This window comes from Ammospiza caudacuta, chromosome 3 (genome assembly GCF_027887145.1).
Source record: "Ammospiza caudacuta isolate bAmmCau1 chromosome 3, bAmmCau1.pri, whole genome shotgun sequence".
In the NCBI taxonomy this organism is placed as follows: Eukaryota; Metazoa; Chordata; class Aves; order Passeriformes; family Passerellidae; genus Ammospiza; species Ammospiza caudacuta.
In genome coordinates, this window is record NC_080595.1 from 22536335 (window position 1) to 22555325 (window position 18991).

General features: G+C 47.0%; 1 protein-coding gene across 1 annotated transcript; it reads right to left on the bottom strand.

The window, feature by feature from the left end:
- Positions 1-2770: 2770 nt before the first annotated feature.
- Positions 2771-14995, bottom strand: LOC131555419 (acrosin-like). The gene is made up of 7 exons (XM_058801454.1): positions 14928-14995; positions 14427-14648; positions 13862-14127; positions 13517-13662; positions 12876-13050; positions 3486-3590; positions 2771-2868 (listed from the first exon to the last, which is right to left on the bottom strand). The coding sequence occupies exons 1-7, from the start codon at positions 14993-14995 to the stop codon at positions 2771-2773; spliced, it is 1080 nt and encodes a 359-aa protein (XP_058657437.1).
- Between the last annotated feature and the right edge of the window lie 3996 nt (positions 14996-18991).

Below are 18991 nucleotides of genomic sequence, written 5' to 3' on the forward strand. Positions count from 1 at the left end.
TCCGTGGCTGATACCCTAAACCATGTTTACCGCGCTCCCAACCTTTTACTTGTCTCTGAGCTCTTTTAACAACAGGTGTTATCAGTCTCAGTTTCTGGAATTGCAGTTCTGTAATCAATGCTAATAATGTTGCTGGTGGGTGATCCTGGAAGAGATCTTCGATCCTTTTAGGCCATTCTCACTGATTCAGAAAGTCTTTTATTCTTTTTCCACCGGCGTTCTTCTGCCTCTGAGCTCAAGGGAATTACGGTCCACAGCCACTCCAGGATGCTTAGTTGCTTCTTAATAAATCAGGGTTAATATAAATCAACTTAAATCCTACCATATTATCACATTCTTGGAATTTCATGTTCCAACAATATTTTAGCTACTGTTTGAACTGTAACCCAAGCTGCTGGAAATGCTTTAACCCATTGAGTTAATTGATCTATTATAATTAACAAATATTTCACCAACCCACTTTAAGCAAGTCTACAAAATCAGCCTGGATCTTTTGAAATAGCTTGTAGGCTGTTTTGCATCCTCCATAGGGAGGGCTCTTTAACACTCTTTTTATTTACCTTTTAACAGGTGAGACACCCCTGGGTAATTTGCTTTCTAATTTCGAATATCCTCATACACCCATAAAATTTTAAAAAGTCATCACAAAAGGCTCTTGTTCCCCAATGTGTCCGTCTATGCAAGTTATCTAAAATCTAATGTGCCACTGGTTTTGGCATCATAATCTTGCCATCAAAAAACCCTCATTTTTCCTCCTTAAATGTTGCTCTTAATTTAGCTGTCAGTTCGGCTAGTGGAAGGGAAAGTGTCTCCTGCTGAATTTCTATTTTTTTTGTAAGGTCATGATTTCAGTATCTCCCTTTCTTAAGGTCGCTCTTTTTGCTTCTTCATCAGCCAAATTATTTCTCTCACTCTAATATTTTCTTTGGGCCCTTTAAAGCTTCAAGTATCTGAATTATCAATTCCCCGTGTATTAACCCTTTCCCTTAAGTGTTTATAAGTCCCCTTTTCCTTCTAAATTTTTCTAAAAGTATGTACTACACTAAAAGCATATTTGGAGTCTGTATAAATAGTCCCTTCTTGCCTTTTTAGTATTAATAATATACAGAATAATGCATAAAATCCACAGGCTTGTGCTGACCAGGAGCGACTAAGGGGACCAGACTCCTTTACCCTAAACTTTTTCCCACTTCACCTGAATGCCAACTCGTGTCATTAATTTCCAGACTATCTTCTTCAGTTAAAGAATAGATTTTGAGTTTTCCTTCACAGGGTTTTATCTGTAAATTTAAGGCTATTATTAGATCTCTGCCTAACAAATTATTCTCGGCCTCTGGTATCAACAATAAATCATTTACTCCAAATTTGTCATCTGTTTCGATTTGCACTCCTTTTATTACAGGAACAGGGAAAGCCTCTCCTGTAATTCCGATTACTGAAACTCGCTCATGACTTATCTCACATCCCTGGGGAAACTTTGTCACTGTCGACCGAGAAACTCCTGTATTGACTAAAAATATAAGTTTTTCGCTCTGAGGACCTACTTTTAGCTCTATTATCAAGGCCTCTTCTGGTTGTATTTCGGTCCTCTTCATTAAACAAAACTCTTGACCTCTCTGATTCCCCTAAGAAGTTTTCTCATCTTGCTGTTTCTTTCTGCAATTTTTTTTGCAGGTGCCCCTTTTTATGACAATAAAAACAGGTGGGTCCCGCACCCTTCAAAATGGGGCAAGAATTTTTTAAGTGTCTTTTCTTGTGGCGGGAAAAATGCACAGGTCTTGTGTTCCTAAAAATAGATCCTGATATCCACTGTTTGTTTTTCCCTGCAGATTTTTCTGTATTCAAAGCTGCCTGCATTTCTTGAACTGCTGCCACCAAAATTCTGGCATCTGCTTTCTGATTTTTCTCATTTCTCTTTACAAACACCCTTTGTGCTTCTCTCAGTAACTCTTGAAGTCCCCTGTCCTGCCAGTCTTCTAATTTTTTCAGCTTTTTCCTGATGTCACTGCAAGATCCGGTCACAAACCGAATTTTTAACAAAACCTGCCCTACTGCAGTATCAGTATCTACACCTGAACATAATTGCAAGTCTCTTTTTAATCTTTTTAACCATTCTGCCGGCGACTCATTTTTTTTTTCTGATGCTCACTCAAAACTTCTTCTATATTATGTCCTTTAGGCACTGCCCTCTGAATTTCTTGATTTTCTTCCCTTCGGGATTCCCATTCATCCCAAAACCGTATTATCATCCCCAGTGGGCTGTCCTGAGGAATGCTCCCCCCCTGAGAACCCCCCTCACGGTTCCCAGATACCTCAAACCACCGCGAATTTTTCCTACAATCTGCAGCCCCTGGGTCAAAGAACTTACTTTTTCCCTGACCCATTTCTGGTGGCAACAAACTAAGAAATCCCCGGTACCAGGAGAGTCTTAGTTTCCCACACTCACCTCGTGGCTCAACTTCCTCACTTATTACTCTGTCACACTGCCTTTTCAATCTACCTGTTCCATTCCTATCTCTCCCTCTGCAATCTACTTGTTCCACTCCTATCTCTCCCTCTTTCTCAATCTGTCCTCTCACCATCTAATCACATACTAAATTGCCTGCTACCAACCCCTGCAAGGAAATTGAACCTATTCATTCACTCTCTCAGTCTCCCTACTGAGTCAATCCCTCCTGCCCAAGGACCTTTCCACAGGTGCCTGGACCAGGGATCCCCTCCTTCCCCCTGGGTCAAACCCTCCCGGGGTCCCCACTCATTCACTTTTCTTTCACTTCCCTCCTTTTCCGGCCGGTCTCCTCACGGAGAACGCAAAAACGCGGTACTGGGAGGTCCCACTTGCTTCGGGGGTCTGGGAGTGCCCAGCCCCTGTTTCAGACACTTCACACACACTCACACATGCATACAGCCGCCCCCCAACCCAAAACCTCGTGATACTCACAGCCTCCTTTTCTCACTAGGGTCTTCGTGCACAAAGCAGTTTTCTATGGGTACTCTCTCTCCCATAAGCCAGCACTCTGATGGGACCCTCTACTGCACGCTTCCAATAACTAATTTGCTTATGCATTATTGTAAAAAGAACTCTCTTTTCCCAAGGGAGAGTGGTCTAGCCTTGGGACCACTTAAAAGTCTGGTGGGGAGCTCCTTCCCAGAAGCTATCCACCTCCCTGGAGTTAAGAGTCCCAGGTTTCGGCACCAAAATTGTTATGTTTGCCCAATTATCCCATCAAAAAAAAATGCCAAACAATATTTAAGGTAGCAACAATTTTAATTGAATAGTTTAGAAAATATATAAATAAGGGACAATTTGGTTCAAATAATAGCGCATAAGCAAGACATACCACGGGGTACGGAGGGCAGAGTTCGATGACCCTTGGCACTTCACGTACAAGCTTGCCAAATGAAAGTCACCCCTTATATGCCATGTGTCAATGCCATCTCCTCCTATTTTCGGTTCGTCACTTTTCTGTCTCCGCCCTCATTACCACCTTTACCACGCATGCGCCACCACTTGGTTTGGTGATCACACAAGTCTTTGGGGTCGTCACTGATGAAGGCCATGTAGTCTTCTTCGTTGTCCTTTAATTCACCTTTGGGTTACACATGCGCAACAAGCCAGTACAATGTAAGCCAAGACGAACATATCACTGCATCTACATATCAAGGCAATAATTCCCTTATAATTAGCATTTCTTGGACCCAACCTGGTTCTTTGGTCATTTTTAGCAACTGTATCTTCAGCTTCTTTCCTGTGGTCCTTGAAAACATATGCTGAGAAGGGGGGGGTGGGTGGAGCCCCTCCTTTCCCTCTCTTCTTTGACATTACAACTTTTAACTATTAAATCTCAAATATTAATTACTGTATCAATATTGATAACTGTTTCAATTTTTATCAGCACGAATCATACCTATTTATCACAAAGCTTTTGGAGACAGGGATAGGGAGAGCTTTGTGTCCCTTGTGCCACACAGTGGGTTCTAGAGCACACACAGAAAGGGGTGGAAGTTCCTTCTTGGTGTTATAGAAAGATAATGAGATAATTTGTTCTTGCAGTTAAGGAATAAATCTTGTGTGAATATTAAGAAAAGTTTTCTTGATGTATATAGATGTCCTCTGTTCTCCCCATAGTTCCCTTTTCCACCCCTTCCCCCCCCCCCCCCCCCCCGGTATTGTTACCATCAGACAGCCGGGATCGTCTTAGACAAGTAGAAAAAGGTGTGCACATGTGTCCCTTATCTGGGGCAGCTGGGAATGGAAAAACTTCTTGCTAAGGTGATGTGGCATGATAACAACTGACTTCCAACCAAGTTACAAGAAAGCAGTCTCTACCAATAAACGGCAAAGAAGAGCTGACTGACAGACTTTGGGAGGTGCCAGGGTTGGCTGAGGCAACCCCTCAAGAGTATAAAAGACTGAGCATCCATCTTGAAGAGGAACTATGTGGGAGGCAGCCATGAAGGCGGTTCCCAGCGCTGCAACATTTTCCTTATTTAGTCCTTTTGTTGTATTTTTGTTAAGGTTTAATAAACCTCTTAAATTTTTTAAAGTGAGCCACTATCTCTCGCATACAGAAAGGGGTTTCACATGCCTTGAAGTGTTTGATATGATGGGAAATTTCCCTGGTTTAGGTGAGAAGATGCCCATGGCTGAGGTTGCACAGAGCTGGGAGAAATTGTTTGGGCAGCCAAATTTTGCCAAGACAGTGCAATAAGGTTGTTCCAGGATGGTTGGGCGACTCTAAGCTGATCTGCTTACTGGACAGGGTAATGGCCATCCTCAACTCTGAGCGACACTCTTGCACTCAGTGTCTTTAGTGAGCAGGCATCTTCTGACATCAGGAAATATTTGAAGAAGTTTGTGCCAGGGTGGCAGGCACCAGTACAGATGTGGGGTGGTTGTTCTGAAACAGAGTGAAAATTTAACAGGATAAAAATCTATTTCGGATTTAGGTGAAATGTGCTGTTTTGAATTATTTAGTTTGTAGCTTGCTTGCATAGATGAAAGATGTTGTTTAGTCTGTTAACCCTGTGCTGTGCTTAAGACTGCCTGTTCCTGTAAAAAGCCTGTGCTCACAAAGCTGTCTCAGTCAAGGAAAAAGAATGTGAATTTCCAAGCTGGAAAGAAAGATAAGGGGGTGCCCCTTGAACTTTGAAACAAAGATGAGAGCCAAAGCTGAAGATGGAGGAGATGAACAGGATGACCCGGAGTTCTTTCTGTACAAGGACTGACGAAAAATACTAGCTGCAAGTGTAACACGAAACCAGTAAAATGAATATGCATGAAACTATTGTGAAACTCTACGCATATGTACAAATAAGGGGGGTAAAAAAAAAGGTTTGGAATTCTCAGGGGCGTGCATATCCTTTAGGGGGAATGATCCAGCCCTGCAGTAAACACACCTGCTTTACAACTTTTACAAGTTGTGCAGTTAGATTTTTTCCCGCAAATCATTTTGGCGAGCTAGCCAGAAGACTGTCTCTGTCCTCACAGGGGCGGAGGGGGGATGGACCTCCTAGGTGCGCGCCGGGATGTTCCCTGGAGGAGCTCTGCTCTGTCTCGGCTTGCCTCCTGTGGGGACAGTGAATGACCTGCTGGCGTGTGGATAAACGGCATGTGTATCAAAGGGCCGCAGGGGAGAGAGAGATAGGGCTGCTGGTGGGCTGGTCAGAGACGTCTGAGTGCACAGCCTTGTCCCTGTGCTTGCAGGCAGCCATCGGCTGAGAGCACAGTTCGTGGCAGAGGTCCCCTAATTGGTAGAGTGACTTGGGGGGATTGGGGATGGGTTCATTTTCAATAAAGCCACCTCTAGCGACTCTGGGGGTGAGTTGAGTGAACCCGAACTTTGTGTGCTTGTGGTGTCCAGACATTTTGGTTAATGTTAACGTGTTTGTAATTGTGTGAGTGCTTGGTGTATGAGAAAGTGAGTGAGTGTACCATGGCATGTGGGGGGAAGTTCTACCTGTGTCTGAAGCAGCCGGGTGAGGCCCAGGGCACCGGCTGGGGCAGGCTGTGAGGGCAGGGAGCACCCTGCAGAGAAGTGGAACAAGTGGAGAAATGTGGGTGGGGACATTTATTGTGTTTAAAGGTGGTGATTTGTGTAGACTGTGCACATTTTAACTGTGGCTAGACGAACTCAGGGGGTTCCTCTGCCCCAGTGGCTTGGACTTGATCCCTGGGAGTTTGTGAATCCAGTAAATCACTGGATCCAGTTAATAATTTTACTGTGTGCTGTTATTTTGATTGTGTCCAGACTGTATGGAGACCAGAAGAAGCTGATGTGGGCAGATGCTGAAGTGTTGTGTGCTGTATTGTGTTGAGAAAAGTGGGCACTTTGAGAGATACCCCCTTTCCCAGTGAGTTTGTGTGGTTCTTTCCCCTGCATTGTGGTAAATTGATTCTTGGGATTGTATGGTTGTGTTTCTGGAGATTTTAGGATTTTGTTTGCAACAAATGTAGCATTTTACGCAGAAAAACTACAGTATGGCGATTTATGCTTAACTGTGGTAAAACAAATTAAAGACATTCCAGGATTTCCCCTCCCACAGAAACTTAAGCTCTGACTCTTGTGAATTTGAGATACTTTGAGACACGGGGGTGGGGGGCGGGGGGGAGGGTCTGTGTTTGTGGGCATGTCAGAGTTTTTGTGGTAACAGGCACAGCCTTTTGTAAGGCAGCACAGTGAGTGTCAGTGGAAACAATGCTTTAATTGAAGATTGCATTGTGCGGGAAGAGAACTGGAAAAGACTGAGATTTTGTAAAGCAGAGTTTAGGTGGAGGAGACCAAGACAGGCACTTTGTCATTTGTGTTATTCTAAGGAAACAAAGGCTGCTCAGAGATCTATAAGAATTTTAGTAGCAACCGGCCACAAGAAGCAAAGAAGTAATAGGGTGTTTGAATTATTAGAAAAGAAAGTTTCAAGTAATTTAAGAAACCCACCAAAAATAATTAAAGCTGAGTGTACTCAGCCTATTTTCATACCCCAAGACTTTGGATTATGGCAAAAAGTTTAGATGGAGTAGAAAGATGGGGACTAAGAAAATGGAATTTTTAGTAGACATGGGGGCAACATACTCAGTGTTAGATAAAGCCTTGGTGCCTATAACAGATGATTGTGTTATGATAAGGGGGCAACTGGCCAATCTGAAAAAGCATACTTTGCAAACCATCAAAATATTCATACGTTTTGGATATGCCCAACTCTCCAAAGCCCCTTTTAGGCAGGGATTTGTTGGAGCAGCTGGAAGCAAAGATCACATTTGAAGATGGGGAGATTATTTTGGAGGCAAAGAATCAACAATATGTAGACATACTAAGCTTAATTTTAACAATTAGTGAAACTGAAATTGAAAATAAGGATGAAATTAACAAGAAAATAATGCATCTGGAGTTTCCTGGGGTATGGGCCTCTAACATGCCAAGGAGGGCAGAGAATGCACCTCCTTGTGCAAGCTAAGGAAAACAACCACTTAGGGTCAGGGAGTAAAAGCCTTCTTCTGCATCCAGTGGTGGCAAACCTATACACCTTGCTAACATGTTTGACACCTGAACTAACCTGGTTTACCATTTTAGATCTGAAATATGCCTCCTTTTGCCTCCCTATCCATGAAGCCAGCCAGAAAATTTTTGCATTCAAATGGAAAAGCCCTAAAAGCGAGTGCAAAACCCAGTTCACATGGACAGTGTTGCCTCAAGGCCCTCAAGGCTTCAAAAATTCCCCCACTCTGTTTGGGGAAAAACTAGCAAAAGATCTAGAGTCCTGGGAAGCTCCACAGGAAGAAGGAAGGCTATTGCAGTATGTGGATGATCTTCTAGTGGCCACTCAGATGAGGGAAGCATGTGTGGCCTGGACAGTAAGGCTTTTGAATTTCCTAGGACTCCAAGGATACAGAGGATCAAAGAAAAAGGCACAGGTTGTGGAACAGAAAGTTATCTACCTGGGGTACGAGGTGAGTGCTGAGCAACGGACTCTAGGGCAGGCTTGCAAGGAAGCCATAAGCCAAACCCCGAAACCCCAGGCAATAAAGGAACTCCGAACCTTCTTAGGCATGGCAGGGTGGTGCCGGCTCTGGGTTTATAATTATGGACTGCCCATCAGACCTCTCCATGCTCTTATTGCCAATGGAAACAGAGATCTCCAGTGGACAAAGGAAGCCACATGAGCCTTTTACCAGCTAAAAAGTGCCCCCATGTCAGCTCCAGCTTTGGGACTTCCAGATGTAAGTAAACCATTCTTTCTTTTTTCCCATGAGAAACAGGGACTTGCTCTGGCAATATTGGCTCAGCACTTGGGTCCACATGGAAGGGCAGTTGCTTACTTTTCCAAGCAACTAGATGCAACAGCCAAAGGATGGCCAAGTTTCCTCAGAGCTGTAGCAGCAGTTGTGCTGAATATTCAAGAGGCATGCAAGTTTACCCTGGGACAGAAAATGACTGTGCTAGTGTCCCGCACAGTGTCCGCAGTACTGGAAGTAAAGGCGGCCACTGGCTTTCACCACAGAGATTCCTGAAACAGAAGGCCATCATGGTAGAGCAAGATGATGTAGAGATAGTGGTGACTAATATTGTCAACCCAGCTTCTTTTCTCAGTGGAAATCAAGGAGAAGCAGTACACCACAATTGCCTGGAGACTACTGAAGCTACCTACTCCAGCCGCCCAGAGTTAAAGGACACTCCTTGGGACAGTGCAGAGACCTGGTTCACTGACGGGAGTAGCTACGTTGCCAGTGGAAAGTGGCATGCTGGATATGCACTCACTACCTGCAGAGAGGTAATAGAATCCAGACCCTTACCAACAGGCACCTCTGCGCAGAAGGCCAAGATAATTGCACTGACCTGAGCCTTGGAAATGGCAAAAGGAAAGAGAATAAACATCTATACAGACTTGAGGTATGCATTTGGAGTTGTGCAGACTCATGGAGCCGTCTGGAGAGAGAGGGGACTGCTGACCTCACAAGGAAAGAACATCAAACATGTGCAAGAGATAATCCAGCTGCTGAAACCAGTTCAGCTGCCTGAAAGGTAGCAATTATGCATATTAAGGCACACCAGAGAATGAGCTTAGAATTGGAGGTAGGAAATGAGGTGGCAGATAGTCAAAGGAAGCAGCGAGAGGTGAGGTAATTATTGAAGGAGGTCTAAATCCAGATGGACAAATTTCCCTTGAAGGTAAGCCAGAATATAATAAGAAAGGCAAAAAACTAATCAAAGATCAAAAAGGGACATGCAACCAAAAGGGGTGGGCTACGATTGAAAGGAAGCTGGTAATCCCTTCCTGTTTGTTGTGGTCACTAGTAAGGGAGGAGCACCAGAAAACACTTTGGGGAGTAGAAGCCCTGAACACCTATTTGATTGAAAGAATTGTTGCCAGGAATTTATGTGCCACTATTGCTCAAGTGACCTGACAGTTAGATCTTTGCCTCCAGACTAACCCCAAGAACACCCCAAGACCAAAACTTGCTCAGATTGGGAGGGGCCATGGACCTGGACAGCAGTGGCATATGGACTTTTCAGAACTCCCAAGGAAAGCGGGGTATTGGTATTTATTAGTATTGACAGATACATTTTCATGGTGGCCAGAAGCATTCCCCACCAGAACTATCAAGGCTCAAGAGGTGACCAGGGTATTATTACAAGAAATAATACCACACACTTCAGAGTTCCAGCCACAATATCCTCAGATAGAGGATCACATTTCATTTCCTGGATAGTGCAACAGATTAGTAGCCACCTGGGCACAGATTGGGAACTTCATACTCCATACCATCCCCAATCGAGCAGCCATGTGGAGAAAATGAATCATTTTAATCTACCCTGGCCCCAAGCTCTTCCACTGGCACTGATATGAATTTGAACTAAAACTAGAGGCAAAGAAAGACTGAGTGTCCCTTTGAAATGCTTTATGGAATTCCAGATGGAATACAAAAGGGGATGTCCACCCACACTGGGGAGGTAACATTAGCCAACTATATGTTGCCTTAAGTAAACAGCTCAGAGAAATTGAAAAATGTGTGGCTGGAACTTGGAGCAGGGAGCTAGATGGACCAGTACATAAAATGCAGCCTGGGGATGATGTCTATGTTAAGTCTCTTACAGAGAAGACTTTGGTACCACAGTGGGAAGGACCATTCCAGGTGCTTCCCACCACCTTCACCGCAGTCAAGATTGAGGAGCAGAATGCCTAGATCCACCACTCTCAAGTGAAGAATGCCCCAGAAGCCCCTTGGAAAGTTACATCAGGAGACAATGAACTAAGACTATAACTTACTTGGGCAAAATGAGTATATTGCGGCCGGGGGTAATGTAATTTCATTTACAGAATTGTTTTGTGTATAATTGTAATTGGAGTTTGGGATTAGAGAGTACTTCTATCTAAAGCGATGCTGAATGGCCTTGGTCCCAGGCTTTTAATCAGTCTACTGGATCCATGGCAGAACCTTCTGAGATAAAAGATTTAAACCTATCCACTGTAGTAATCCTTGGGAATCAGATATATGAGGAGCAGGAGTGGCAGGAACGGGAACTGTGGACACTTCAAGGGATCAGAGGAGAAGAAATCAGGGCAGGATGCCGGGTGGTCCGTGGGACCACTCATGAGAGACCAAATCAAATTAGTGTTTCAGCCTCTCCTGTATACAGGCACCGGGAGGTTTGGGATAGCCCAAGTAAATCAGACTGTTTGTGTAATTTCACATTAATACAGCCTGTAGAAGTGATTTGTCCTTGGGCTCATGATGCTATCGGGCTCTCATTTAAGTTTAAAATAGATGCCATACCTTTTGCAACGGCAAGACCTCATACAACCTAAAGTATATGAAATAGGCCCATACGTTGTGAGGAATATGGGTCAACAGCAACTGTTATTCAATCCAGAGTGGTCTCTCAAATGTCTTGAATCGCCAATGCAAATTGACATCTCAGAAATCCAACTAGCCTGCTCCTCTTTCCTAAGGACATCCTTTGAGGGCCGGACAACGTAGTTCCAGAGACAAGTACACCTCAGGAGCAGAGTAAGAAGGGACCTAACTGGGATAATAGGGACAGGATTGGGAGTTTTAAATGGAATTGATTCAGAAACACTGATGAATAAACTGGCCACTGCAGCAGGTGGTCTAGCAAAATTGAAGCAGCTTTTACAGTCATCTCTATTGGCGTTAGGAACTAGCCAGTGGCAGATTTCAAAAGTACTGCCAAAGTGGGAAAAGGCCAGGGACCAAGACCACAAGTTAATAGTAGAAGCCCCTAGTATAGTTCAAGATAATGTGTCTTTAGCTTTCAGTTGTGTACAAGCACAGTTATGGATGTAGGCAACAGATCTCTGATTGTACAGGAAAGGGGTGAAGGTGATTTTCCAGCTGAAATTAGAAAGATTGTCTGGGGTAATGTGATTGATTTTGAAAATAATTCCTGGTGGACTATGATAAATTTTACCTATGATCCTGCTTCTAATGTGGCCACTGCCTTTATGCTTACTATACGTAAGGCCACTGTTTATGTTATCCACCCCATCACTGCACTAGGATTAAATAATTAAAAAATGGTACTCCACCCCTCAGAACATAGGGTGTGGGCACAAAAGGTGAATGAAAAGTGGCAAACAGTAAACTTAGAATCTTGTGCTGCTAGGGAACAACTAGGATTCATTTGTGAAAGCAATACTATTATTGCTCAAGATGTGAATGTTGACAATGAACAAAGTATTTGCCATTTCGAGATTCATCCAGTTATCTTGACTTCACCTGAAAAAGACAGGTGAAAACTGCCTTCAACAAGCCTACCCCATGGCATTTGAGGATCCTTTACCATTTCCCCCCCCCACCAAACACTATCAAAGTGTGATTGAAAAGGGCAAAAATTTTACTGCAAATTTGTACAGTTTGTAGATGATTTGTTAATTAACAAGTTGAGATAAGAAAGTTCTTTCCCTTCCTGTGGTGACCCTCAGGCAAACCAGCACAGCAAGCTGCAGTTTGTGTCTCTGCAGCTGGCTCTTTGATTGCTCCTTCCCTCCATTGCCACGCTTATACAGCCCTCTCATCTTCCACAACTCCTCCCTTTCCCTGCCCTTGTCTCCTCCCAGATATGGAGCCAAGCCCAGGCATCATTTCCCCCTGGCTCACAGGCTGGCCGTGCCTGTGAACAGCCTTGGTGTTGCAGGTGTTGTTGGCCCGCTCACCTTGGCCTTCCACGGCATTCCTGGTGCACTTTCCTAGGGTTCCTGCCAGGTTCCTCTCCCCAGAATGACCCCAGCTCTTCCTCTGAGTATCTGTGAAGTGTGACCACCTGGCACCTCAATCCCCTCAATTTGCTGCCTGTGAAATCTGGCTCTGCCTTAGGGCACTGGCACTCCAGTCAGGAGCCAGGAGTTTCCCTTGTCATGCTTGGGAGTTTCCCAGATGTGTTCCCTTAGCCCAGGCTCTCACCAGGCCCTAAATTAGCAGCCCATGTGCATTGCAGCACCACCGCCAAGGTATCTGCTTTTTTCCTATCCTCTTCCAAGGCTTGAGGTAGCAGGTTCCTCCAGGCCGTGGTGGCTCAGAGCACTGTCCTCTCTGGCCAGGCACTTTGGAGCTCTTTGGAGCCACTGTGCCACCAGGCTTGTTGTGCAGGTGCTGAGCATGGCACTTCTTGTCTTACCCAGGAGTTGGAATTGCACTGAAAAGATGGTTCCCTGTGACCAAAGGTAATTTTATTTCAACAACTAAATCAACTCCAGTGTGAGTGTGTGTGCACGCAGGAGAGGAGTGTGGTCAGGACAGAGCAGGATTTTGACCCTGAGGCTGCCTTTGCATCAGCGGGCATTGCCCCAGCAGGAAATGGTTGTGGTGCACTGCAGCCTGCTCTGGATCCTGCCTTCTTCTGCTGTTCAAGGAGCACTTTTAACTGCGTTTAGCTGCATATTGTAATCAATCCAGTTATAGAAGTGCTGAACGGAGGTGTAGACTCCAGGCTGCTTTGGTCTGGCACAGCCTTTTCCCCAGCTGGTGATTCCAATGACCCACCAGTAGGCAGCGTTATTGTCCTGGCACATGAGAGGACCACCGCTGTCACCCTGCAGCAGAGCACAGAGGATTAAGATCATGTTGGTGGCACCTGCCAGCACTGGGGCTGTCTCCTTCTCTCTCACAGCCCCTGCCAGAGCTCTATTCTGGGCAGAGAAAAGCTCTGCTCAGAGGCTGGAGCCTCCAGAAGCTTGGCTGTGAATGGCATGTGTTCATGTAGGGTAGGGCTCTCTCTGGCCTCTCTGCACAGGACTCCTGGATGTGCAGAGGATGGAACTTTGCCACCTGGACCTCTTCACTGCTAAGAGCACTAGCTGGGCTTTCTGTCACAAGGGGAGGCCTGGGCAGGCAGGTGTGGATGGGCAGTGTGTGGGAAGCCCCCACAGCAGTCAGGGGGAGCTGGGGCTGGGAGGGTGACTGAGTGGCCGGGCAAAGCAGGCCCTGGGCTGTGTTGGGGTGGTGCTTCCCTGGCTGCTGGTGCTGCTGGGGGCTGAGTGGCTCATGGCGTGCTCCTACCTTGCAGGAATCAATGGTGCCCTCTGGGTAACCAGCACACAAGTTGTAGGAATAGACTTCTCCTGAGTACCAGTCACTGCTGTTGCAGAGCTGGAGATCAATGAGCTGGACCTTGGCCTGCTGAAGGTGAGCAGGTTGATCTACACCTGTGAGCAGAGAAAGGAATAAGCCCCCAGCAGCTCCATGCTCGTTCTTCTTCTCTGTCAGGCAAATCCCTTCCCCTAGGGGCACCCCTTCTCTGCAGGGATTTATGTTCTGCAGCCTGGCTTTGGCCTCTGCTGTGGGGAAGCCCAAAACCTATCTCCAGTGTGCTGAGTGGGCCCAGAAGTCACTCTTGGAACTCACTTCTTGCAGTAGTGGCCCCCCAGCCAGCAACCCAGCAGTTTCTCAGCTCTGAGACTCTTAGGGTGGGTTCAGCCAGACAGGCCAGCTGGACGTAGGTGCTGCACAGGACAGGACGTTCCAATTGAATCAGCGCAATGTCGTAGCTCATGTCTTTACGCTTGTAGTCGCGGTGCATCACCACCTTCTTGACACTGCGCACTTGTGCCCCAGGGCCTAGCTGATACAAGTTGGTGGCCCCAATCACCACATACAGCAGGCTGAAGTTACTGGAATGGAGATGGAGAGAGAGATGAGAGCGAGTCACAGCAGCCCAGCAGTTGCTAGACCTCGGCTTGGAAAGGCACAGAGGGAGCAATGCTCTGTTAGGTGTGAGTGCCCTCGCACACCTTAGGCTGGGGGAATGTCAAGCTGCAGTCTGCTAGGAAGCTGCACGAGCCCAGGCTTCTCCTGAGCACTGTGGCAGCCTGGCTGCCTGAGAGGAAAGGGGATGGGAGTAGCAGGTGGTGCTGCTGGCAGGGCACCTGCTGGTGTTGTGGAGATGTCCCCATTCCCTGCCCCTTCTTACTCAAATTTATCGAAGCAGTGGGCTGCTGTGAGAACCCAATCTCCAGTGATGAGGGAACCTCCACACCAATGTTTTGTGCCTGGTACCCATGGGTGCTGGATGCTGACGAGCCAGGGCCATTCTGCTACTGCGGAACCAGCACCACCCACGATGCGTGTCATGCCGTAGTCATAAGCCACATTGCCGTAGGAATAAGCCACAGGTCGGTACCCACAGCTCCCTCTGCAAGCAGAAAGTCATTTCCATGCTGCTTCATGGCCTGCTGTGGCTCAGGCTGAAGCTCAGCCCTCTGCCCTCCCCACAAGGCCTTGCACGCACAGCAGGCCAGGGAAGGCCATGGCGTGTGTGTCTGTCCGTGCCAGCACCTGGCTGCTGGCAACGAACTGAGGCTTCCCATGGTGGGTGGGAAGCTGCGGCCTGGCCATGGGGGACAGGTGGGTCCCCTCCAGGGAAGGCCGCAAGTGTCGCCATGGCTCCTTCCCTGGGCCTGGGCCCACTTACCCGCAGGTGTACTGGCTCTGTGCCAGCCCGGCCACGGTCAGCAGGACGAAGAGGCCGAGCCAATTCATGTCTGCCAGAGGCACGAGTCAGCTGCAAGCACTGAGAGCTCCGTGCAGCAGCGCAGTCACAGCCGCACTGCCCACAGCAGCTGTGCTGCCCGTGGTGCCCTTGGTCCTGGCGCTGATGTCACAGACGGGTGGGTTCCATGTTCTGGGCACTGTGGCCTATGGCGTGGGCCCCACTGGGTTCAGAGCTGCATCAAATCAAAGAGCCATGGAATGGTTTGTGCTGGAAGGGACCTTGAAGATCACATAGCTCTAACCTGCTATCATGGGCAGGGAGGGATGGCTTGCACTAGACCCATAGTGTGCACAGCCTGGCTCAGAAGCTGTCCTTGGACACTTTGAGGGATGGGGCATTGAAGTACTAAGTCCTGATCAACAGGCCCTGACTAAGGCCAGAACAACAGGCCTTGACCAAGAGTTGGCCTCTGGATGAGTCTTCCAACCAGATGATGTTGATGTTCACTCACTGGCAAAACATGGATTTACCTTTCCATACTTAGAGACTGGACAAGGCCCTATCTTGTTTGGGGGTGTAGGATCACAAGCAACCCCCTGGATTCCACCTGAAGCCCTCCAAAGCCTTGGGGGATTCCCAGTAGGAGACTGAAAAAACATGTTACTGCACTAGAAGTCTTGGTATCTTGTTTACTCAATGTTATAAAAACAGGGACCTCTCATGGGCAGTCAGTAACCTTTCTGCCTGTAGGTAAAGGTACCTGCAGGATTTCCCAGTTGCTGTCAGTGGTTCCCAGTCCTTCACTATGACAGTGGCTTCCACCCAGCTGATGGGCAGGCCGCGATGATGGTCAAGGATTAGGGTAACTTGTGATGTGTCTTTCTTTATCACTGTAGGCAGTTGTTTATAGTAATGATTAGCTGCATTGCATAGTTTATCCTTTCACAATTCTTTGCTAATTATTTGATGTCCTGCTTACTTTTGCAATTCTTTGCAGGTTTGAATTTTATAAATTACATTTATTCCTGAAGTTGGTGTCTGTGTCTTCTGTGCTGACCTTGCCTATATGAAAAACAGGCACCCACAGCTGCTCTGGGTAACCCATGCCAGTATATGTATATCAGCAAGAATTCCTCAAATTCTTCACAGTCAAGAATTCCTTCATATGATCTCAGCTGAAGCTACCCTCTGTCACTGTAAAGCCATTGCCCCTTGTCCTACCAGGACCTGCCCTTGTAAGAAAGCTCTCTGCTGCTTTCTTAGGCCCCTCTTCCTGCAGGATGAGGCTGTGCAGTCCCTGGGGCAGGCAGCAGCTGAGGAATCCATTTGGGGCAGGGAGCTGGGTGTGCAGCTGCAGTGCCAGCTGCAGATTGAGCTCTGGCTGGCAGGAGCCTGGGAACAGAGGCTGTGTGCATCCTTCACATGACAGAGGGCACAGGGAGCAGGGCAGGGGAATGGACACTTATTGCAGTTTGGGATTTCTTTTCCTCACCTTTTCATTTCTCTCAGGGAATTTTATCCCATTTGTTGCCTAAGAGATGGGAACAACAGATACTTAAGAGAGATAAAAGATATAGCCAAGGAGGAATGAGAAGGGTGCAGTTTGCTACTGTCTCTGAGCAGCGAAGTTCTCTTGGAAGTGTTGAGATACTGTGAGATTTTGGCTGCGGTTGAGAGGCTAGGCTCAGCTCCTCACTCACTCTCAGGGTCAGAGGGGAACAGTTCAGTTTGCTGCTGCTGTGGGGTGAATTTGCTGCCACAGCAGAATTCTGTCCTGTACTGCTCTTCTCCTTTCAGTGGGTAAGCTTCTGCTTGCAAGAGCAGCTGTTGAACTGGGACCTTTCCAATGCCCAACCTCATTGAGAAGGCAATCCTGACTCCTTCCCCCTTCCCAGAGGGCATCTCCCAGCAGCTTGTGGCTGCTGCTTGTGGCAGCCTGGCAGCCAGTGCCCAGCTGTGCTCTTTGAAGCCAATGATTTAGGCTTTTTTACTACACATTAACCTGACACTCCATGCCTGCCAAAACACTGAGCGGTTTCTAGCACGGCTCTGGAATCTTTGCTACACTTTGTCACTCCGGGATGGGGCTGCCTCTGCTGTTCCAGTCTGTTAGTCTGTTTCTCCAAAGTTCCTGCTGCAGTCCATTCAGCTTTCCGAGTGGCACTGAGACCAGCTGCTTCCTGAGAGTTTCCAAAGGAAGCCCCTTCTCCACCTCTTCCGCCATTACCGTGCGGAGCGAGGCGGCGGAGCTGACGCCACAGCGCCCCCTGCAGCCCTGGGGGAATCATCGCACCCGCCCTGCCTGGCCGGGAGCCACCAGCGCCCCTGCTGGCCGTGACTGGAACTGCACTGAAGGGGAAGTTCCTGCGGCCGAGAGAAGGCCGGGACTGGGTTTCTGTTTCTGTCCTGCTTGTTGTTGCTGCTGTTGTTGTTCTTTGTTTGCCTTGTTATACATATTAGTAAAGAACTATTATTCCTGTTCTCATATCTTTGCCTGAAAACCCAGTAATTTCAAAGTTACAATAATTTGTAGGGAAGGGGGTCACATTTTCCATTCCAAAGGAGGTTCTCACCTTCCTTGGCCAACACCTGTTCTTTAAACCAGGACAACACTGAGAACTGCAGTAGGAGCCAGTGGCTCTTTATGGAATGAGACATCTGCAACTCTACTGACAGAACCTCAGGGTAGAATGGGTACAGAAACCTGCTCTTTCTGGGTGAGAGTGGCATTGGTGGTTAATCGAACAGGGCACCTGGCAGCTCACTGAAGCAACCTGTGTCTCTGGAATGGTCACAGAGGGGAGTTTCTTCAGCACTATAGTCGCCCAGATAGGAATGTAGAGGAGTACCTCTGGAGCCTCCCTCCTCCAAATATCCAGCTGCTGGGATTTTCAGGGCAGGAAGAAGACAGAGGCAGAGTGCTATAACTCCATGTGAGAGTCTGTGTAAATTATAAGGGTTCATTTGAGCTTCTCTATTGTTGAGACTTTTGATTGCAGATTTGGTGAAATCATGAGTAGTGAGTGGAGAAAACACGCACAGCATGATCAGCTTAAGGTGGCCATAGTTGTGGAGGCCCCCATAAGTTCTGAGGTGGAGAGGCTCAAGTCTCTGCTTGAAGCTTTTGGAGACAGAGACAGGGAGAGCTTTGTGTCCCTTGTGCCACACAGTGGGTGCTAGAGCACACACAGAAAGGGGTGGAAGTTCCTTCTTGGTGTTATAGAAAGATAATGAGATAATTTGTTCTTGCAGTTAAGGAATAAATCTTGTGTGAGTATTAAGAAAAGCTTTCTTGATGTATATAGATGTCCTCTGTTCTCCCCATAGTTCCCTTTTCCACCCCTTCCCCCCCCCCTCCACCCCCCCGTATTGTTACCATCAGACAGCCGGGATCGTCTTAGACAAGTAGAAAAAGGTGTGCACATGTGTCCCTTATCTGGGGCAGCTGGGAATGGAAAAACTTCTTGCTAAGGTGATGTGGCATGATAACAACTGACTTCCAACCAAGTTACAAGAAAGCAGTCTCTACCAATAAACGGCAAAGAAGAGCTGACTGACAGACTTTGGGAGGTGCCAGGGTTGGCTGAGGCAACCCCTCAAGAGTATAAAAGACTGAGCATCCATCTTGAAGAGGAACTATGTGGGAGGCAGCCATGAAGGCGGTTCCCAGCGCTGCAACATTTTCCTTATTTAGTCCTTTTGTTGTATTTTTGTTAAGGTTTAATAAACCTCTTAAATTTTTTAAAGTGAGCCACTATCTCTCGCATACAGAAAGGGGTTTCACATGCCTTGAAGTGTTTGATATGATGGGAAATTTCCCTGGTTTAGGTGAGAAGATGCCCATGGCTGAGGTTGCACAGAGCTGGGAGAAATTGTTTGGGCAGCCAAATTTTGCCAAGACAGTGCAATAAGGTTGTTCCAGGATGGTTGGGCGACTCTAAGCTGATCTGCTTACTGGACAGGGTAATGGCCATCCTCAACTCTGAGCGACACTCTTGCACTCAGTGTCTTTAGTGAGCAGGCATCTTCTGACATCAGGAAAT